The sequence below is a fragment of the Larus michahellis genome, chromosome 8, assembly GCF_964199755.1.
Source record: "Larus michahellis chromosome 8, bLarMic1.1, whole genome shotgun sequence".
In the NCBI taxonomy this organism is placed as follows: domain Eukaryota; kingdom Metazoa; phylum Chordata; class Aves; order Charadriiformes; family Laridae; genus Larus; species Larus michahellis.
The window spans coordinates 24,600,636-24,623,390 of record NC_133903.1 but is presented as its reverse complement, the minus strand read 5'-3'; the positions used below and the strand labels follow the sequence as shown (position 1 = coordinate 24,623,390).

Sequence of the window (22,755 nt, the reverse complement as noted above, 5' to 3'; positions counted from 1 at the left end):
CCAGGTGGATTTTTTTTCTTCTCCCATCCCATGCCCTGCAATAGGGTGCTCCCTTGCCTGTTAACAATTTTATTTAGCCCTGCTGACACCGGGGCTCTTTAATTACACTCTCCCATCCCTTCTGTTTTATGGCAACCCTTAATGATCTGTGGTCTGAGGGCAGCAACCTTCCCCTAAACCTCAGAGGAGCTGATTAAAACGATGTGGGCGGCTGCTTTATTCCAACATACCGAGGGTGACAACAGCGAGCGCTTTCGCAGGCATCCCCCCTCCTGCCCCCCCCCCCCGCCCAAGGATGCTCCCTGCCAGCATTTGGCATCCGCCGCCCGTGCGGGAGCGGTCCCCCATCTCCAACCACGGGGGAGAAGCCGGGGCTCTGCGGCCAGGTTGGGGAGGCGGCGGTGGGCGAGGAGGGCTGCGAGCGGTGGGGGCCGGCTGCGCAGCCCAGCCCCAGCCCGCCGGCTTGAGGCTGCTCCCGGCGTTTTGCCGCTCCGAGCTGCGCCGCTGCCGCTGCCCGGGGAGGGGTGGGGAAGGGAGGGGTGTCCGAGTGTGACTTTCAGCCCCCCCTCGCCGCCGTGCAGGGGGTTGGTTGTCTCTGAAGAAGACCGCTCTGCTCTCTCCCCAGAGCCTCTCTGCCCGCGCTGACAGCACACACCCCCCGGCAGAGAGGACAGGTCTAAGGCAGTGAGTATCTTTGTGTCTGTCTGTCTGTCTGTCTGTCCGCAGTGCCTCTGTGGTCGCTCTTTTTTTTCTTTTTTTTCTGGCTTTCTCTGCATGTGAATGGATGTTCTTAATCTCCTGAAGCCCCTGAGGTCTCACGGGTTTGGGTGTTCAGGTTTTTTTTGTTTGTTTGTTTGTTTGTTTGTTTTTTAACCTTTGTGCCGCTAATTTTTTCTATTGGGATGGCTTCTTTATCTTTGCTCGGGTGATCTCCTGGGGTGGTTTGGTGACCTGAATGTCATAATCGCATCGCTCCCTTTCTGTCTCTCCCAAGGAGAAGCCCCCAAAACACATCCATGATGAGACTGGCAATTCTCCTTGACCAGGGTCCTTTCATAGAGGGAGAGGTAGGATGAATGATGGAGCAGGAGTCAAAAAACCTACAGGGATGCCTTTACCCCGCGCCACAGATTATATTCCTAAAGTCACAATTGACTGGCTTTATTTGCAATCGGAGGAAATATCCGTGGGGATGTCAGCCTAGCAGTGGGATTGCCTTCACAGGCAATATAGGTCTCAGGGTCCATGAAGTCAGACAGACTTTGGGATGACAGGGAAGTTGGGTGCTGCTCAGCCGGGCAGGTTGTTGTCGTGGGGGCTGGCAAGAGGGTGGGAGAGGGGGCGAGCAGAAGGCTGTTTCATAACAGTACCCCAAAACGCAGGCTGCTAGAGGAGGCTGCGAGGGAGAGGGCACCCAGCTTCGCTTCCAGCCCTCGCTTCGGAACGGCAGTGGGAAAGAGGAGTAGGGGCTGCTGGACTCTAGGACATCGTGTGCCGTGGCCCCACATGCGAGTGAGGCTGTTAATGAGGAAATTTAAAGGGGCTTAAGGAATTACAAGGATTGATTTCAGTTAAAGCGCATCGAAGCAGCCGGTCAGGGTAGGGATTAAGGAAATGCACTCACTGGCATGTAGTGCAATCCCAGTTCCATTAATTTAGTTGGGAAGAGGCTTTGTGCGTTTTTAATGTAATCAGATTTTAAAAGGGATGTTGCGATGGGCAGCCCAAGCTCGGGGATCTCCCCAGGCCCCAGCAGAGCCGGGACCTGGCTCCTTTGCACAGTCTCCACTCTCATCAGCCCCTTTGTCTCTTCCTCAGTTGTTCCCTCTGGGAAAGAGGACACGGAGGTTATCTGGAGCTTGGCCCTATCCTGGCAAACAAGAAACCTTGCCCTTTGCTCACTATACAGCCCTGCTCTTTGTCCCGTCGGTCTGCTGGCTGGTGGACCTCGCCTTCACTCTCTGATGTGGGATTTGTTCTCAAGCCAAGGCTCACGGGGTCCCTACCATCCCCTCCCTCCCTCTCTCCCTCCCTCCCTTTTTCCCTCCCTCCATCCCTCCCTCCCCTTTGCAGACTGTGCATCTCCTTGGTTGCTCCCTGCAGGCTCCCACCCCCCTGAAGAGGAGATGCTTTCTTTGAGTTATTTTTGTGTGAGTGCTTGAGCCTGTGATGGTGAAAGGACCAGCATCCGCAGACGCGTGAAGTCCTCCTGTTATTTTATTTGCAGCGCCAGCTTTTCCATGATGCCTGGCCAGTAACATCAGCCATGACCTGGAAGGACAGGGACAAGAGGTAGTTTGGTCTTCTTAGCGAGGTCAGCCTGGAGCTCTGCCTGTTGAGGAGAGACCTTCAGAGGTTTTGAATGGTGGGTGCGATAATACCAACTCCTGCTGCTCCGTGGTGAGCTGTGACGCCAAACTCAAATCACTTTAGACCTGAAGATGGACTTAACCCGCGGCCCTGGTCTTAGAAGGAAATGCTGTCTCTCCTCTGTGATCATCCCTCAACTCTGAACGTCTTCCACTGAAAAATCGACCTTCTGCGCTAGGAGGCAAGGATCAAATGGGTTGAGAACAACTGGCCCTCCCTTTTTTGGCAGAGGATTCTTTGATATATTTTTTAAGTGCCAGGACATGAAACAGTAAATCCCTCCTTTCCGCACTCCTGCCTCCTGCAAACAGCCCCGACTGCTGTCCAAGCCAGCCAGTTAAAGGGTTAACTATAACTGGATGCCTGAATGGCTGCCTTACTGATCCCACGGAGGTAACTGAAAAGACATGATGCATCCCTCACCCCTGCCCATCCTGTCGCTGTCTACCTCGTCCAGGGAGTCGTTCCGCTCGCTGCAGTGTCCCCTCTTCCCTCCTGCCCTTCCCTTGCCTCTCCACCTCCTGCGGACCCCGTTTCTTTCCCTCTCTTTCTCCTGTGTCCTGTCTTGGAAGTCCTCACCTAGAGATCAGTGTTCCATCAGAGACAAGATCCTTGCTCGTGGCGCAGCCTCTCTGTCCCCCATACGCTCTGATTCCCTGCTGCAGTCCCTTGATCTCAGGCATCAGAGAGAAATCCGAGCAGCATTGCGGTAATGCATGTCACACCTCTTGCTGAGACATTCGTAAGCTTGCTAGAACAAACCGTGCAGGGAAGATAAAGGTTGGGGGCAGGAGGTATCGAGAAAGGTACCAGAAAGATCCTATGGCAGACTCAGTGTGCGTTTGAGCGCAGCAGGTCCAGCATGCTCAGCTAGGAACGTGACGCTTTGCAAACGGTATTTTTGCATCGATGGTTGAGGTTTGTGTAGCAATAGCATCCCGAGACCACTGGCCATGGGTCCGTATTTTGAGGCTGTGCAACAATTCCTGCGACTGAAGGTCTCCAGGTTTTGTGCTTGTGAAGTGCTACGAGCTGCCTGCGCTGCGCCAGGGAGACACTCGTTGCATTTAATTAACATTTAATTTGCTTTAAGGTTACATTAAAATGTGCAATAATAGAAACTCTCCGAAGGGCGGGAGGAGAAGAGGGAAACAGGCGTGCTACAGATTGGCTCAGTTGCTGGTGCTGAAGTGTTCTGCAAGAATTACATATGGGAAAGGAAAAATACTGTGCTTCCCTCTGCAGTCACAGAAAGTATTTGGCATCTGTTTGGCAGGAGGGCTTGGAGAAGGGCTTTCTCCAGCTCGGAAGTGGGTCCAGCAGCCGAGAAGTGGAGACTGGGTCGATAAATCCTCCTGCCACGGTCCGGAGGAGAGAATGGCCTCATTCAACATTGGGGGAAGCTAGTAGAAGAGATGCCCTTGGGCTGGAGAGGCAAATCACAGGCTGTGTCCTTCTAGAGGCCGCGTAAAACCATTAACCGGCATCTATATGTATTTGAGAGGAGAAGATGCCAGTCCCATATAATTCATGTGTGTGTTATGTTTCCCTCTCTCCCTTTGTATTCCTCCCCATCCCGGGGTTGTGTAATGAAAGGATGCTGCGGACGCGCCAGCTATCCCGGGAAGGGGCTGGTAAGGACGCGAGCAGAGGAGCGAAGGCTCTGGGGCTGGTTTGAAATTTAGAGGAAAAAAAGCAATAAAGCCATTTTCCGCCCGGATAAGCCTGTCGAGAAAGAGGCAGTTTTAGTCTGCTTATGTAACCTGGAGTCTAAAGAAGCTGCTTGAGATCCCGGCCGGTGTCTCATGGCTCTGCAGCACAGGTTCCCCTTGCAGGTGCCTTGCTCCCCCTCTTCTTCCTCCAGCCCCCTCAAGCCCCTGGTATTTGTGCCGTTTCTGGTGCTGCTGGATTGTGGTGGCTGATTTCTGGTATTGCTGCCCTTTGCTCTCCTCCCACACCTGACCAGAGCAGGTCTTTCAAGAAACCATCCCAAAGTGCAGCCTTTAGAAGCCTTTTTTGCCAGCCCGAGCAGCTGAACGACTGCTGTGGGTGAGCCTTCAGCTGCTCTGGTGCTGGGTCTGTCCTTAGCATCTGCTTGGCATCTTACTGGAGACGTTTCAGGGTCCCTCCCGCAGATGAGGGAACCAAGGACACAGGTTTGATGAGACACAGAGCCACTGATTTTTATTTTTTTGTTTTGGTTGATTTTATTTTTGGGTTTGTTTTTTTTTTTTTTTTTTTTTGCCTCTCCGGCTAAACTTATAATCGTCGTCTTTTTTGGTTTTCCCCTGCTTACACCCCTGCTCCCCCACACCGACCACAGGAACAGAGGGATGAGGACTCGCCTGGGCTGCCTGTCTCACAAATCAGACTCATATAATGATTTCACAGCTATTCTTCCAGACAAGCCCAACCGGGCTTTGAAGTGAGTATAGCTGCAGCATCCCACCCCAACCCCATTTCTGTCCTTCTCCTCCTTGCCCCCTTCCCCCTCTCTAGTATTATCTTCATTTTACTGTGCTTTGTGTAAGCTTTGAGTAGTTCTTTTAGCCACAAGGAAGGAGGGAAACAAAAACAGCGCTGATACAGCAGGAACAGCCTCAGAAAATACCCAGATCATTGACACGAGTTCTCCCGTGAGACCGGCCACGCGCACAGTCCCCGCTGCTGTATGTGGGACGTGTCTGCACTTATCTGAGGACGGAATTCACCCCTCTGTCATCACAATTCAAAGTCTGAGTGGTTGACTCGGTATAAGAGATGACCAGCAATTTCAGGCCATAGTCCTCCTTGGTCTTGTCATTAAACAGTACCAAAAAGTCCTATATTAGTTTTGCATAACATCTCAGGTAGGTGCTTCGGGCAGTCCAGAGTCCTGATTTGAGATGAGTGGGATGGGATTCATCTGGTCACAAGTCACTGCTTACATCTAGTCTAACCTTCCCCTTGAAGTCAGGAGAGAGAAACAAACACTTCTGCAGGGGTGGCTTTCATTTCACTGAGCTTTTGGCATTTACAATGTAAATGTCTGCAGCTGAACTTGTTCTCTGAGCCTCTGCTTAGAGTCAATGAGGAAAAATTTGTCCCTTTTCGGGTGTGATTCATCTGGCCTATTTTTACCTGCCTGCCTGGGGGACGTGAGGTGAAGAGAGTCAAGTCCCTGCAAGTCCCTTGGTATCTCCTCACTGACTCTAAAGGGAGCCCAGGGTGACTTGCTCACCTGGAGACCTCTACATTGTAGACCTCCAAAGGTGAGAAGAATCCAGCCTTCCTCGGTGTCCTTGTCGAACAGCCCCAGAGTGGATCAGTGGCCATGGGTTGTCTGTAACTTGCCTCTTCCTTCCTTTACAGAAGACTGTCAACAGAAGAAGCAACAAGATGGGCAGACTCTTTTGACATCCTTTTGTCCCATAAATGTGAGTAGAGATCAAACTCAACCTTTTTTTTCCCTTCGTACCCTTAATACTTGTTGGAGCTAGGGCAAACTAAGTGTGCATCACATCGCGTTGCATGGCATAGCACAGGAATGGTCCCTCAGGTAGCCGCTTACTACCCACCAGGCAACGGTCACGGTCATTTAGAGGCAGGATTTGTCCTCTGGTTAAAAGGTGAGGGAGTGGAGTACTGTGTCCAGTTCTGGGCTCCCTGGTTCGAGAAGGACAGGGAACTGCTGGAGAGGAGACAGCAAAGGGCTACCAAGATGCTGAGGGGACTGGAACACCTCTCTTATGAAGAAAGGCTGAGGGATTTGGGTCTCTTCAGTCTGGAAAAAAGACGGCTGAGGGGGGACCTTATCCATGCTTATAAACACTGAAAGGGTGGGTGTCAGGAGGATGGGGCCAGGCTCTTCTGAGTGGTGCCCGGGGACAGGACAAGGGGTAACGGGCACAAACTTGAGCATAGGAAGTTCCATCTCAACGTGAGGAGGAACTTCTTTCCTTTGAGGGTGGCAGAGCCCTGGGACAGGCTGCCCAGAGAGGTGGTGGAGTCTCCGTCTCTGGAGACATTCCAAACCCGCCTGGACGCGTTCCTGTGCCACCTGCGCTGGGTGACCCTGCTCTGGCAGGGCGCTGGACTAGATGATCTCCAGAGGTCCCTTCCAACGCCTACCATTCTGTGATTCTGTGAGTGAGTTTCTGTGAGTTCCCTTCCTGGCTTTGTTCTTGACTGGATGATCACAACGATAAAGTCATCAACCCAAGGTCTAGCCTTCTCCAGCTCCTGGGGATGCACTGGAAGCAGGACCCCAAGGCTGTAGCCATGCGTACCGTCCTTTGGCAAGCGCCTCTGGGTCCAGTCTTTCCGCACAAGCAAACGGCAGGTTCTCAGCTCGCTAAAGCCCCCTGAGATCTGCGACACCGGCTTGTCTCCTCTCCCTCCAGCTGCTCTTCCGAGCTGCTGCGTGGTGATGCCGTGCTGAAGCACAGCCTTTGCTGTGAGCGCCGCGACACAACACTGCATGGGGTTCAGTAACCTTGAACAACTCACTCTGTCGCAGAGAAATCACACGTGGTAGCCCTCAGCAGGATCTCATTTACAGTTACCAATGCAAACCTGAAAATTTCCCATCCGGAAATCTTATGCAAACGTATGATCAGCACCCCTCGCTCCATTCAATAGCTCAATCCTATCAGTTCTGTCCAGAAAATAGTATTCTGCTTCACCGACATTTTCATGCTGAGAAATTATAAACGGGACAGCAAGGTTCACAGTATACGTTCATTAATGTGTTTCTGTTGGAGAATAAAACAAGAGCGAGTCAAGGTTGGGGAGAAGTCAATGTGGGCGGTGAACTATTTTATTGCAATCAGGAACTGTCTGGTTTTCTTAGAGATACAGGTTTTTTCCGCGCTTACATTTTAAAACCTAAGTGTAGAATTATATTATTATTTAAAATAAAGTGTAATTTTGCTGCTGATCTCTGCGGAGATGACAACAGTTTTGGCAAGGAATTAAGTGACAACTTTAAACAGGCTGGCTGTCCAAGGCAGAAAAAGCAATATATAATTTTAGCAGCAGTATCTTGTTGAGATCATTGCTCTTGCAGCCAGTAGGGAAAAAAAATAAAAAAATATGGTGTAGCTGGGTATGGCTAAGAGGGAACATTTATTTTGTTAAAATTCAAAACAAGATGGGAAAAATACACCAAAAAGACCATGGGCTGCCTGGGGGACAGGGAAGGGGGAGGAGAGGATATTCACATCAGTGTTACAATTCTGTACACGAGCCCCTTGCTCCTCCTTCACCAGTGCAAAAGTTGGAATTTCCCTGATTAGATACAGACCGCGGCAAAAGAGCTTGGGTTACAAAAGCCAGTGAATTTACCCGTCTGTGTACTGACATTATACGGATCGTTCCCTCTTCAGTTGACTGCTGTGAATGCTAAATCAAACCTTAGTTCAATTATTTCGTCCAACAGCCTCCACAAGAGTGTCTGTTTTTATTAATAAATTAGCTTTATAAGAGTGATAAATGAATTATCAGAATTTTTCCTGCCTCTAGAATGGAAAGTAGTTCTGATAACTCTCTTGCACCTAATGAAAAATATTCAGTTCCTAATAGCAACAGAGGTGATCTTTAAAATTTAAATTAATCTTTTTTTATCAGCAGTCATGGTGACATAGCCTGGTGATCAGTGAGAAAAAAAAAAAAAAAAGTGTTGTTTAATAAACTGCTTTCTAAAGGAATATATTACAACTGCTCTGCACCTGAAGTTTCTGGAATTGCTAGCCTGGCAGTCAAAGGTTATAACGATGCAAATACGAAAAGCTCTCTGGAAACAGAAGTGTTACTTCAGTTACACACGTTTAAAGGAGAGGAGAGCGTATATCCATTAAAGGAATTGTCTTGTAAAATCGTTGTGGTTTCGCCTATGTGCACTTACATCCAAAACACAGAAGAATTGCCAAAGATCTGCTGTCAAAACAGAACAAAAGAGCTGCGTTTCTGCCGTTAGAAACCTGTGCTGATGTTCGGTGAGGGACTCTTGTGCTGTATCTGACCGAAATTTCAGAGTAAGAAGAGCAGGGCCTGGCCTGCCCGCATCCGTCCGTGGTAAAGCTGCCAGCGAATATGCTGTTTCCAGCGCCGAGAGGAGGACAGAATTGTCTCAGTCTGATTTCCCCGTGACTGCCCAGGTGAACGATAGCCAGGGAAAATTTGAATTCATGCTTGGGGGCATGGGCTGAGCACCAGCTGGGCTCGGGGGGAGGGGGGGGTTTCCCCTGGAGCTTACAAGCATCAGCAGGTCTCGGCTGCTTCTGCTTGACACTTCTGTCATAAACTCCTCCTTTGCTAGATAGACAGTTCGTCTATTTTGGAAGGGAGATTGTGATGTTGATTTCAGGGGGTTGAGTTGGATGTTATGGTGGTTTTGGGTCCCTTCCAGCCAACCTGTTCTTTGCGGGGGGAGGGGGGAAAAAACCAGAGAACGCTCAAGTCGGATTCAGGAGCTGGATGTACCAGCTGAAAATGGGGCAGTCTTTGCGGGTGATATTGCAGGAGGTTGGACAGATGCAAAAAAGAGCTCCAAGAAGCAAGAAAGTGGATCAGAGCTCCCTAAAAGACTCCCTGAAGGGCCAAGGCGAGCAGGCTGCCCTTCTACATGGAGGAGGCTCGCCGGGCTGTGGTACTCTTTACAAGAAAGGCAAACAACTTGTACCCTTCCACTTCCTATTTTCCTGAGTCTCCAAATGGAGGGAGTGATCCGAATGGGTGTTATGCATTATACAGATTCTGTGGAGAGTTTCATTATGCTCATTTTTGTCAAATATCCCTCGAAGGGTGATGGCCCCGTGGAGCCCCTCCTTTCCCTCTCCCCGTGTTGTTTTAATGAATGATCTCCGTAGGTAGCGTTTGACCCTGACATGCTACTTCTGGCAGCATCTTGAGCCGAGCATTGAAAACCCCTGGGTTTTGAAGCAGTTGCCTGTCGCCAGAGGTTCCCAGGCCTGGCAAAGCCCCTCTGTATAGAGTGGTCAGGTTCGGATTAATTCCCCGGTCATTTAAAGAATAATTTGTGTTGACGTTAGCAAGAGATTGTGAGCAGGAGAGGCAGGAAGGCGCTCTCTGTCGCTCCCCTCACCTCCCTCTTGCACTGGCACTGGGACCCCAGCGTCCCTCAGCCCAGCCCGCTGAGAGCAGCCAGTGCCGAATGGTAGGATGCAGCTCAGCTCCGTTGTGTTGACGGCCCCAGATGAATAGGTCAGTGCAAAGGTATCCTACTTGGTTTTGCTCGTTGCTTCACCCATTGGTGAAGCAAGTCAACTTGACAGCATAGGGTCAGCCAGTTGATCTCCTTTTTACAGCAGGAGCCTCGTTGCTTTAACAACGAGCGCAGCGTTGCAGTGTTCCCTTGGGTCAGGGCTTCTGAGCGTGGCAAACAACAGGACAGAGGGGCTTGATCCTACTTTGCAGCAGGGAACTGAGAGAGCAAGAGACACATCGTACGTAGCATGCTTCCTTGGCTGCTCAGGAAGCAAAAGCGGTGGCTTTAACATGCTAGATTTTGGCATCTTTTCCCATTTTGTGCCCGTGTGGCTTAGCGACAGCTCCCAGGGACGTGGGGCTCAGTGTGGTCCGCAGAGCGTGTGTGCATGCATGTAAGAGAGGAGCAATCCCCCCTCTGTACCCATGCCCAGGAGGTACCGACTGGTCAGCCAGATGGAGATTTCTTTTGACAGGCGGTGGAGGGAAATACAAGCAATGGCATGTCTCATTCTGCATCCCTCGCGGGGCTGGACACATGGCTTGTCATTTGTCCAGAATCCGGCAGGACAGTCTGTACTCAACCCTTAGTCACTTTTCAACGAAGCATCCGATGCAGAAAACCGTTGCGCTGAATTTCCATTTTTATCTCAAGGGTGATTTATTATTTTTTTTTTCCCCTCCACCAATTTTTTGGTGATCTCTTTGCTCTTCTGCCTAAACTTTATTGTCATAGAATCACAGAACGGTTCAGGTTGGAAGGGACCTTAAAGATCACGCAGTTCCACCCCCCTGCCCTGGGCAGGGACACCTCCCACCAGACCAGGCTGCTCAAAGCCCCATCCAGCCTGGCCTTGAACACCTCCAGGGATGGGGCTTCCACCACCTCTCTGGGCAACCTGTTCCAGTGCCTCACCACCCTCATGGTGAAGAACTTCTTCCTAATGTCCAATATGAATTGTCCCATCTCTAGTTTTAATCCATTCCCTCCAGTCCTCCCATTACCCGACATCCTAAAAAGTCCCTTCACAGCTTTCTTGTAGGCCCCCTTAAGATACTGGTAGGCCACTATAAGGTCTCCCTGGAGCCTTCTTTTCTCCAGACTGAACAACCCCAACTCCCTCAGTCTGTCCTCACAGGAGAGATGCGCCAGCCCTCTGATCATCCTCGTGGCTCTTCTCTGGACATGTTCCAGCACGTCCAGTGTCCTCCTCCTCCTTCTGTTGTCTAGACATTGCTCCTCTTCCTGCACAGCACAGGAACATCCCAACCTCCTCCTGGTTCTTTCTAAGCCGGAACAGGGTTAGCATTAGCGTTGTGCTGGTGACAGGCAGCTAACGTTCACCAAAGCAATGCTCAACAGCAGCGAGAGCATGTACGTACGCTATGCAGAGCATTGTGGCCTTGTCTCTTCAGCCCTGGACCCAACATGCTCCATAGAGCTAATCCATTCATCTGCCAGCCGTAAGGACTCTACCCTTTATTTGCTGCATGAGGTGCTGATTGTCCCAATGGCGTGAAATGCATGCATTAAATATAGGACTGTTGATTGCTTTCTTACTCTGACAGTGGCTAATGCTTGCTTATTAAGCTGTCTGCCTGAATGATTTAAGCCACTAATCTTGTCTCTTCCTCATCTTGCTGAAGCGTGCCTTAGTTGAGACCTATGTTGTGTTTTTTGCGATTCCGGTTCAGTCCCTTCCTCCACAGCCCTTCTTGCTGGAAAAAAATCCCATCTCCATGGCCTGAAGGACAACATTTGAATTGGGATGTCCTGATCCTCACATAGTTATTGATCTGCCCGGCAGTCCCCATCTATAAAACACAAATCCTTGTCATTGTCTAATTTGCTGGTGACCTGCAGGGTTATATTTGTATGGTTCACTGCAAGAGCTTGGGATGGGGTTATCTATAAATACCTGGCACAATCCTTCCTGACAACCCTCTTGTGCATTCCCTTCGTCTATTTGAATGGAGGGCAGGTCCTTCTGAAGCTTATATTTACACTGCCAAAAAAAAAAAAAGCTAATGTCTTCTGCTCCTCTTTCAGACTCTTGACACTCAGTGGAAGAGCTCCATTTCTTTGCTTTCATCCTACCTGCTGTATCAGTACTGATCTACTCCTTCGGCTTCAAGCAAGGCTCACCACTCTGTTGAGTCAAATTCCTGATGCCCCATCCCTGGAGGTGTTCAAGGCCAGGCTGGATGGGGCTTTGAGCAGCCTGGTCTGGTGGGAGGTGTCCCTGCCCAGGGCAGGGGGTTGGAACTGGGTGGTCTTTAAGGTCCCTTCCAACCCGAACTGTTCTATGATTCTATAATAAGTGTCCAATAGCTGTCTTGAAAGGTCGTGCATCTATACCAGTACATCTCTGTCTTCTTGAATGATGGCTTTAGGCTACAGATTTTAAGGATATCTTGTGCTGCTGCATCTGAAAACTTCTAATCCTGCTTCTCATTTCTGTGCTTTTTCTGTCAAGCACCCTTTTGGAATTGCACTTCTCAGGTGCTCCGGCTGCCTTCCAGGATATTTCAGGAGGCTGACTCAGTAGGTGATGCTCTCCTGCTCGTACCACACTGCAATCCAGTGCCAGTTGCCCCTGTAAAAAAGCTGTCCAGTTGGGTGGGATGAGCTTTGAAATGCTGATACTTGGTGAGGGATGCTTCCTTGATAGCCATCATGTGCAGGGGGAGATTGAAGCTGACATCCTGGTCAAATTCCAGCTCAGGTGGTGGCAGCCCCCTTACCTAATTGCTCCCCTCAATCAGATTTGTCATTGTTCCGTGATAAACTTGTGGGCAGTGATTTACTACTGTGCGGTCATCTGGGCTCCCATCTCCAAACTCTGGCTGCCAAGCACAGCTGTAAATGCTGGCAGGCAGTCAAAGGCTGAAGATGAAATCTGTGGAGAGCCAGGCAGCCTCAAGTCAAGGATGACCTCTCCTGTGGCCAAGGCCTCCTCTGCAAGGTCTTCCCAGGTCCAGCCTCATCATTTCCAGCTCCTCAAAGGCTGTGAGGAGGAACAGGAACATATAAAGAAGTGGAGAACAGCCAGACGCCATTATTTATCTATCTGCTGTCTAAACTTCAAGATAAAAAAGAGCTGATTGACGTGAGAGCAGGAAGCAGAGCATATGGAAACCTCCTGGTCCCAGGAGGGACCTGCTGTGGCTGCTCTCTGGGGCAGGGCTGAAGCAAACGCCTTTCTCACCTCATCAATCATGACATCCCCTTCTTTTAGCGGATAATATTTTGCAGATATTGTATCTTGTAGATATTACATTTGCCACGCAAAGCTGCTATTTCTGCAAGCGTTCCTCTGTCAGTGCTGGGCTTTGGGGCTGTTGTTCAAGGACGAAAAAAAAAAAAAAAGACCAGGACAGAGAAAGGGCGGCAAGATCTCTGGAGGGACAAGAGCAGAGGTTGTGGAGTCATAGCAGTGTGCTTGGGTGCTGGAAAGTTTAACGTCAAATGTCCTGGGAGCTGATGATATGTAAAATGACATACATCTTGGGGAACCGTTGCCTTCTCCCTTTTGTACTTTCTTCTTTCTGAAACCTGTCAGCCTGCCGTTACGTCCTCTCCTTTTCCTCCCGCAAAGACTCCCCGCTCTATTCACAAGTCTATTCACCCTTGCTCCCACACCGGCCCTGTGAATTTATAAGCATTACAGGGGACACGGGCTTCAAAAAATTTTTCTGTCTCCTAGATTTCAGGAAGGGGACCAGCCCTAAAACACTTCTCTCATTCACCATATTTATCTACGCATGGAGAGGCTCAAAGCAGCCACGGGCAGCATGATCCTGACGGGTCCCCTGCCCCTGGAGATGCCTTTGGCACCCTCTGCTCTGCTGGCGTCTCCGGGGCTAATGTCATACTATTGCCCCGGGCTTGAACCCACAATTTGCGCTGTTAATTGCTCTGCAGTGCTCATGGACAAAAGCCCTGGTTTTGTCCACAGGAGCAGCCTGAAACCCTGCTCTCCTCCTACAAGAATGTTAATTAAGAAGTGGCGGGACGAGTTGGTGTGATACAGCTAATTTCCCTCCCTCCTGGGGCTGACGGAAGAAGCAAGCGTCGGTGGGACGGGACGTCCCCATTTTAGTGGCCGGTTGCTGTGCTCTTTGCAATGCCGAGCGCTGATGGAGCAGTTCGCAGAGCAGAGCCCGTTACTGAAGGAGCTCTGAGAAACGTGGAGTGGGGAGGTTTAGCCTGTAGTGCGGTCCTGTCTGGCCTAATATCTTTTCTGCCTTCCCCTTTGAGAATCTGGGCAGTTCAGACATCTCCACTGACCTACGGGCAGCCAGAAATAGGCTTGTTAGTTGCTGTTCGACACCTGGGGCCATTTCTTAGGGCTTGAGGCTCAGGACCCAGAACTGAAAAAAACATCTCCGTGTCCTAAGTTATTACTGGAAACAAGAGAAGCAGGAATAAGATTAGGACGCACAAGGGAGGAAAAGGGCAGTGTTACACTGCTGCTTCTCCTCGCATACCTGGTGCGGGCAAGAAAACAGGGACAAAGCCGTAAGGGAGTTTGTGATGGATCCTGTGACGTGGCCAGCCCCTGTCCCCGGTGGGCCTGGGCTTGCCGTGGATGTGTGAAAATGACTCACACCAAGCATCAGGCATCGCCCCTTGGGCTCCATCCCAGCTCCCATTCCCCCTGCCCCGGGGAGGAGGGAGGGAAGGCAGCACTGCCAAGATCTCCTACAGCAGAAAGGGGGCAGGTGGAGCCCCCAGCCCACAGCACTGCAGGAGTTCAGGTCCTACAAACCCTCATTGGTCTTTGCCCGTCCCTGTCGGGCGCACATGTGCTTGCTCTTCTCATCCTTTTGGGGAGCCTGACCTTGCCAAATACGTTCCTGATTCCATCAATATTTTTAGACGCTTGCTTGGAAGTAGCCAGTGCTGACTCAGGAGGTTTCCAGTCATGAACTACAAATACTCAGACCTGATAGAAAAAGACCAGGAAAAGTTAGAAACATGTAACTGGAAAAAAAAAATAAAAATTAGGAGCCAAATCTATTCCCAGGCTAAAGGAAAGAGAAAGGGCATGTGAGAAACCTTCAGCTACTTCAGCTCTGCTGGTGCCATTCAGGGAAAGGAAATAAAAAACAATAGCTGTGTCCATAAATACGCCCAGGCAGGGGTTTAAGAGGACACAGATTGCCTAATAAATCTTTCCGTATTTCTAATCTGCCCCAGCTGACTCAGATTACATTACTGAAATGTCACAATTGCTAAGCATTAACAAGCGATAAGAACACTTTTACCACCGACTAGACAAGTAGTAATTATGCTGCGCCCTTTCCCTCTCTCCCCTTTATTGTAGCTGTAACAGTTAGACTCTCCAAGCTCCTTCCTCTGTTTAAAGAAGAACTAAAAATATGTCACAAGGCAATAAAGCAAAGTGACAAAAAACATAGGAGACAAGTCCACAGACGCTATGTTTTATTAAAGGTTTTTCTTAATGATGGATAGGACATTGCAAAGTGCTGCATTAATGCGCACAACATGCTGTTGGCAAAGAGATCTATCATTGAAGCTGGATGTTTTCAAGAGGAATTTTTCAAAGGTTAGGTGCCCCAATCCCGAAGAAAGCCTTTTGCCACGTTAGCTGGGCAAAACACTTTTTCAGAGCAACAGCAAACGGTGTTTGGCTTTGTGGCAGCTCGTGAGACACCAGCTGATGCGATGGTATAAGTTATGGACGTGTCCCGGGAGCGTGGACTGTGCTATCGCAGACCTCGTGAGAAAAACCAAACAGCCTTTCATAGGCAGGAGTAGACGGAGGGATGCTTATTAAATGGACTGCTCCCTGCCCTCTTTCTCCTCCCATTGTAACTCCCTGTGACTCCCTTGCAGATGGGCTGGCCGCTTTCCGCGCTTTCCTGAAGACGGAGTTCAGTGAGGAAAACCTGGAGTTCTGGCTCGCCTGCGAGGATTTCAAGAAGACCCGCTCGGCAGCCAAGCTGGCCTCCAAGGCTCAGCGCATCTTTGAGGAGTTCATCGACGTGCAGGCTCCTCGAGAGGTGGGTACGCCAGCACCCCGGGCAGGCAGAGCATCCCTCGGGCGCCGGATGCAAGTCCATCTCCTCAAGGTGGGACCTGCGGGGCGCTGGGGGGTCCGGGAAGCCCTCCCTTCCCTCCAGGAGGAGGTAATGGTGAGGAGTGGGTGTGGGGGACGGGAATGCCATCCTGCCTTGCTAGAGCTGCCTCTGCTCGTGGTGACTCATCCCCTGGTGAGGGCAACTACTTTGACGAGACTGAATTAGTCACAGCCAGTGAGTTCGCTGGCAACTGCAACCTACATTTCCTAACCTCTATGAGCTTCCTAGGAGTATTTCACCTTACTCCTCTCATTTACTATCAATCCCCAAGCAGGCTCTCGGGCTCATTTCTCACAGGACATTTTGTATAGAAGCATCCCACGAATGACTAACTTGTTGTCTCTCCAGGGAGGAGTGCTTACCTGCTGACTAACTCCCAATTCAATTAGACCTCCTAAAGGATGCGAGTGATAACTCAGAGCTGAACAAAAAGTGCAGTCGCAACCCGAAGCCAGGAATCGTTAAGTCCTCTTTCAAGTACTGACAGGCTGATGCGACTGTCAGATCCCGCGTCGTGATGTTGGGTTGTGTTATTGTATTCGTAACGCAACCAGGTGGGTGCTCACTGCACCCTCTCTCCCACGGTGGTCCTCCTGCTAGATTGCACGGCTGCTCGTCGCCATGCAGGTGCCTGCAAGGGGATCCCCCTAAAAGGGCTCTCTCTCGCTCCATCCTCGAACTAGAAAGGCTTTTGTGAGGCCCCTGAGAAGCGCCCAGATCTACACCAAGTGGTGGGAGGCACCTTGGGGCACGCTTCGATCCCCATCGCCCTCAGTGAGCATCTTCCCTCTGTTATTCATGAAGCTGGGTGAGATTTTTCCGGAGCCTAGGGCTGAATTTGCATTAGAAATGTGAGCGCAGGTTGGATGGGGTCTTTCCTAAAATTTGCTCCTGTTGCCATAATTTTGGCCGGCTAGAATGTGAAATGACCCTTAAGTGACACAGGGAGCTAGTCTCTATTGCTGTCATCTGAGTTAAGGCAGACAGCTTTACTTTCTAGACTCCTTTAAGTTTGGACTCTGGGTTAATAACAACAAATATAATCTTTTCAGCCAGGTTTTAAACAATAACCCTAACAAACGCTGACTGCTTTTGCTGGGGAAAGAAAGCAGGAAAACTCAGGTTGTTGGCTTTGCAAACAAGCAGCAGTCATAACACCAGGGCGGTTTATTTTTTCAGCGTCCCCAAGCAAGATATTGTAACACCAAGCTGTTGTGGGAAAAATCAAACAATTGATTTTATGACAGCAGAGTTTAAAAACATTTAATAAGAAACGTACTACTAGTTTAAACCCCGCCAAAAGTTCGTTCACGTTTATCTCGGGCATGTCGCAAAGAATAAAGTGAATAGAGAAATTTTGGTCGACAGGAGAGAGGTTAGGCTAAGTCAGAGTTTTTTAGAAGATGTGCCACGTAAACCTATGCTTAAGAGCCTGAAGAAAAGTAACGTGATTTCAGAAGTACTCAGATCAGTATAAATCTAGTTAAATTTGGGGCAGGATTTATAACGCTGGATCGCTAAACCCTGCAGAGTTTGGGGTGCTCTTTAGGCATGGACGAGGGTAGGACCTTGGTGGTTCTACTGCTTTTACAGGAACAGCTGAGGTGAAATGTGCCATTTTAAGCGGGCAAACTGGTCGCTCAATACCAAACTCTCTTCTGCTGCTTTTCCCAGGTGAACATAGACTTCCAGACGCGGGAGCTGACAAGAAGAAACATGCAGGAGCCCTCCCTCACTTGCTTTGACCAAGCTCAGGGGAAGGTGCACAGCCTGATGGAGAAAGACTCTTACCCCAGGTTCCTGAGATCCAAAATTTACACAGACCTGCTGTCTCAAACCCAGAGGAGGCTCAGCTAGAGCAGTGATGGGGCCTCAGAAACCACGTGCTTCCCACAACAGCCAAAACCCACGTCTAAATGTGAAACTTCCTCGGTGTTAAAGGCAGTGGGAATGAGAAAAGAGGGAGAAAGGGAAGAGAAGGCTTCCAGAGCATAATCCAGATGTGTGGCATTAGGACTCTCTGAGTTTCTGTGCTTTTTTTGGTTAGCGGTAGCATCTTGCAGTTGTTGCCTCTCTCTAGCACAAATCCATAATCCTCTCTAGTCACGGGGTCATCTGTTGGGAAGGCAGGTTTCCTTTAAAATTACTCCGTTGGTTTGTGTGTAAATAATGCTGCTGCACCTTTCCATCCCTCCAAGTCCTCTCCTTGGCTCTCATCTCTCCCCTCCGCTTGGAGGGGCCCTAAGGGCAGTTCTGAAACTTGTGAAGCCGAGACTAGTCCAAAGCATCGTCTCCCACCCGGCCGCTGGGGTCTGGATCCAGGGACCGTGGGGAGGGAGAGAGGGGAGGAGAGAGAAGGCAAAGGCACATGATTCATGCCGCTTCCCAGAGCAGAAGCCATCAGTGAACTCGGCTCACCTTTCCATTTCGGTGGCGCACCTTATGACACCAGCTGCTACCCTGTCACAGCCCCTCCCCACCTCTGACGTGCTTATCTTCCAGGGATGGGGAATAAGTGCTATTTTCCGTATGACTGTCGAGCAGCTGAGTTTTTCTCGTGAGGAAGGTAATGCCAAAAGCTCTCGCTAGACCTGGTCAGGCAAGTCTTCTAGTGCGAACGAGTGTTTTCCATTAATATTATTTATTTGTACTGTAGTTCAGCCTCATGACTCCGGTCGCCGTTCAGGCTTCATTGTGCTAGGGCACTGTACCAAAACCTAACACAAAGAGGCTCCTGGACGCCAGAGACATTAACAGGCTTGGTGGCTTCTCGGGAACGACCCACCAGCTGTGGGGAAAGAGTCGCGAGAAGGAATGTCCCATCTGCCCCACGCTGAGATGTAAGACGAGCACAAGACCTGTCTGCTACTGCAGATAGCGTTTTTCATGTAGTACCCGACCAGCGCACGGCAGGGAGAGGTAACATGAAAAATCACAATTTTATTTTTGTTGTTTACTGATTATTGACTGTTGTTGTTACCTACCGATTGTCCACTGTGGGTTCAATGCCGTGTAAAGAACTCCTGAAGACACAAGCCCTGCTGCACGGTGCTTGCTTAAAAGCAGGACGCAGGGAAGCACGCAGTGGAGCAGGGTGAGCGTCCAGGGGTGAAGTGGTGTGTGAAGGGGTACTTGGCCTTATTCCCGTAGCCCAGATAGCCAGCTGCAGGAGAAGACTCTGTGCAGATGTCAGTTGTGTAGCACCTCCTCTGCGCTGTGCAGTAACACCCACCATCTGAAGGCCCCATTCCAGCTTGTCGGCCGTCAAGATTCTTGCAATATTTTCTAGTGCAGAAGCAGACAGCCTGTCTGTGGATTTGAGCCTACAGACCAGAGGTCTATTTTCTTAGTTTTATGAAGGCCTAGAAAGTGACCTCGTGGATCTTTTCCTTCTCTCTGTCGCCCACAGATCAGAGACTGTAAACTTCTGCTCTAGTTGAGGGCGGCGGGTAGGTTTGCTACATCAGAAAACTGGCGATAAAGGTTTAGTGTAATGGTGGTGTGAACTAGGCAGGCTGAATTCTAAGCATAAAGTGTTGGGAACGAGATACGAAAAGCTTGCTTGGATATTAAAAGTTACTCTCCGTGCATTAGGTAGGAAGCAGGTTTTGAGGCTTTTTGTAAGGATGCTGTGCATGAGGACAAATAGGTTTAGGATCAAGATAGGGATGGTGAGCATGCATGTTTTATTTTGGAGGTGGATTCCTCAGTAGGGAGACCTGCTTTTCAGTACCTGGTTGGTCGGCTCTAGAATTCTCCAGTTGTTTCGTAGGAAAAGATTGGTGAAAAGTGAGCACTGGAAAGTGCCCCAGATTCATCCAGGGGGTCTACATTGTGCATGGCTCAACTGACCGTGAGCGTAGCTGTTCGTGGGCCCATAGCTTTACGGCAAACAAGGTACCTGGCAAAGAAGGTCTAACGGGACGGGTGTCTGGGCAAACTTGTGCAATGCTCTGGAAGGAGTCAAAGACAGAAGGAGTGGAGTCATGCATCCAGTGCCTGTCCCTGGTGGTATCTGGGCTATAGGAAGTGGAACGGAGTCACGTTACCTATACAGCTCCTTCCTGCTATAGGTAAAAGGGAAGGAGGAGGGCAAATCACCCCACATTGCAGCGAAACGCTCTCAATGCTTGACCTGCAAGGGAGGATGCACAGCCACTGACTGTGAGGAGGGGCTGGAAGAACTCTTCTTTCCAAGAAACACTACGTCTACTGCACCTGCGTAACACAGGATGGGCTGGGATCTCTCAGGGACACAGGTTGCTTTGGCTGAAGTATCTCCCCTTGAGATGGCCTGCGGTGCCGGTTGTACCCAGTGTCACTGCGACTGCAAAATGGCACAGCGAGCGGTGATCCAACGGCTGCAACGCGGCAGCTCAGTTTCCCAAGGCTGTGGCATCGAACAAGCTGTGGTACAAGGGATGAAGGGAGGCCACCTCGCCTGGCCCTGCCTTCCTCCGTTTCAGCCTCCTCTTGACTGTACATGCAAAAAGCGTCCCTGGATGTGAGCGACACCACCAGCCGGCTTATGCGGTCATCGCTTTTAAAGAGAAGGCAGAAGGCCGTGTTAAATGCCTCGTGGTATTTCTCTTAAAGCCACCAATACACCTTCTGAGTGGGCTTGGATGATGCTGACCTCTAGTGCCAGCCGATGCACCCCAGACTAGACTTTTCAGCGAAGTGCCCTGCAGGCACCCATGGTGGTGAGGGTCCCAGAGACAACCAGGCCATGAGGAAACAGCAGAACAAGATGGTTTTGTCGAGGAATGAGGAACAGAAACTCAGAAGTGAGGACAATCCCCAGGCTTCCCTGATGGCTACAAGGGCCGGTCCTACTCGGAGTGTGACTTCAGAATGCCCAGGAGGTACCGTTTCTCAGCAAGATCCTCCAGCATCAGTGCTGGCATCCTTTCAGTTTGTGTCAGAATTCATCAAAAAACTTCATAGTCAACACCGTGTGAAAACCAAGCTCCCCTCTCTCCTCCACTGACCCGGGGAATTGCTTTGCGGGGGGCATGCTCGGAGATGGCGTTGCTGCGGTTGTGACAGGAACTGTATTCACGCCGGCTGATGTAGGAGAAGTGTTTTGCCCATTAAACTGGTGCAGGAAAACATCCTCCACGGGAAACATCCTAGAGCCTAGAGTGGAGCAAAAGTATTGTCTGAGGCATATGAGTCTGTCACGGTTATTTTTGTTGCTGCTCTTACAGTTTGTCTCTCTTGAAGGAAAGCAGACTAGTTATTTTAAGTAATTTCTTTTTTTTTTTTTTTAAAAACAAGAAATTGGCACCAGCTGCTTCTTTTATGCCAAATGTCAGTCTGAAGTGAATTAAAACAGGCAGCTTATAGCTCTTCCCCTTAAACCAGGGGCTGATGAAGGAAATAATGACTGAGCCAAAGCTTCGGAAAGCACCGAGTGATGACTAATCCCCATCAAGGACAAATATCCTATCTTTGATTCATCTCTTACTGATGTGAAAGGGATATTCATAACTTACAAACCCTATTCCCCCCTCCCCGACTTCCACAAGCACACACCTCCAAAATTTTGCTCCTGTATCAAGTAGTGTCAGAGTGTGCCATCACACGGAGAGAGGAGAAAAAAATCAGTTTGCTCAGCTCTTTTTATTCTGTGTGTTTGCTGGCACGTCCCCAGTCGGCTCCCAACTCCTTTGACAGCAAATGGGAAGAAGAGTTTACAGATTGCCTTTTCTATAAGCTTCAGATGTCGTTCACTCCAGAAGCAGATGCAGAACCTGAATCTGCTTTGAGTTTCTTTCTCCTGCTTTGGCCCGTCAGCCGGGTTTGGGATGATTTCCATCACTTTTGCTGGACTCGTTAATGTACCGATGGGTCCCTGTCCTCCACGTGTGAAGGGCACAGTCCTGCTCGTCTAAGCAGGGGAGGGAAATAGGGGTGCGCGTCTGCGGGTGCGGGCGGGTGAGAGCGCATGTGAATTCATGTCTATGTTACTTAGTGTCTCCTGCTAGAGAAGCTTTTCTGAGACATAGATGTGCATGTTAAAATAGGAGACTTAGGCACAAAATGACATAAAACGAGATGTTAGCCAGTGTTGTGTTTGCCTCGTGTGTAAGTTTGACTAGTAATAAGAGACCTAGAACACTGCTAGGCTTCCAGTTACCCATAAGAGCACATGTATCAAACTGAACTGAATGTTCACCGATAGACACAAAACCAAAATGTTTACAGCATTCAGAGCAATAGCAAGGCATACCTCATGCCAGTCCTGGAGTGCCTCTCACCCGTCCATGCAAACTCTCCCCTCCCCGGGGGCCTCTTGCTTCTCCCTCCAAACCCCTTTCTCTTTCTCTGCCCTGTCCTCGTGGACTTCCCGCCTCCTCCTCTTTATGGTTACTTCCCTGGAGCACTCCTGTCCATGCCAACCAGCACTGCTCGTCCCCATAAATCTGAGCCTGGGTCTCACATAACCTCCTCCTGTGCCCTCCCCTTTGCATACCCTCCATCCCCGTCTATCCCTCCTCTAGTCTTTGCCTTCCACTTCCCCAGACGCTTGTCTCTGGTCTTGCCATCTCTCTCCTACACACCTCCTCCTGTCGCTATAAAGCTATTCCTTGCCCGTTATATAAGAAGAAAACGCTTCACATAATTTCTGCATTATCTTTCATTCCTGGGGCTGCCGCAGTTGTCGTCTTCCTTGGTATTGTGTTTTCTCCGGCATTGAAGCATTATACCACAGAACTGGAATTAAAGTACATTTTGCTGCTAGACTGGAATGCTTTTCTCTACCACGTACCCCTTGGGCATTGTGGAGGCTTGGCTCGTCCCGGTGTTGTGTCTCCTTCCTCCATCCGTGCTCCACGTGCTGCGCTTGTGGCAGGGGCTGGCGAAGCGAGAGAGCAGCTGTGCCGTGGGGAGGCAGCTGGGCTTCCTCTCAGCGTTCTGACATATCAAAAAAAGAGTGTAAATAAAGGTGTGGGGGGTGTGTGCGCGTGTGTCGTATTTGCTTAGTAAAGTCAGTCGTTCTGCTCAGTGCCTCCTCCCAGTTTTACTGGAGGGTGGTATCTCTAATTGGAGAATGCAGTAAACTCA

At 50.0% G+C, this 22,755-nt stretch overlaps 1 protein-coding gene across 1 annotated transcript; it reads left to right on the top strand.

The window, feature by feature from the left end:
* Positions 1-295: 295 nt before the first annotated feature.
* RGS8 (regulator of G protein signaling 8) lies at positions 296-22,431 on the top strand. Its single transcript, XM_074597370.1, is given in 7 exon segments — positions 296-334; positions 336-386; positions 626-684; positions 4,694-4,795; positions 5,722-5,786; positions 15,440-15,606; positions 17,359-22,431. Coding segments are annotated over 7 exon segments (666 nt in total). The 3' UTR covers positions 17,542-22,431.
* Positions 22,432-22,755: the final 324 nt, after the last annotated feature.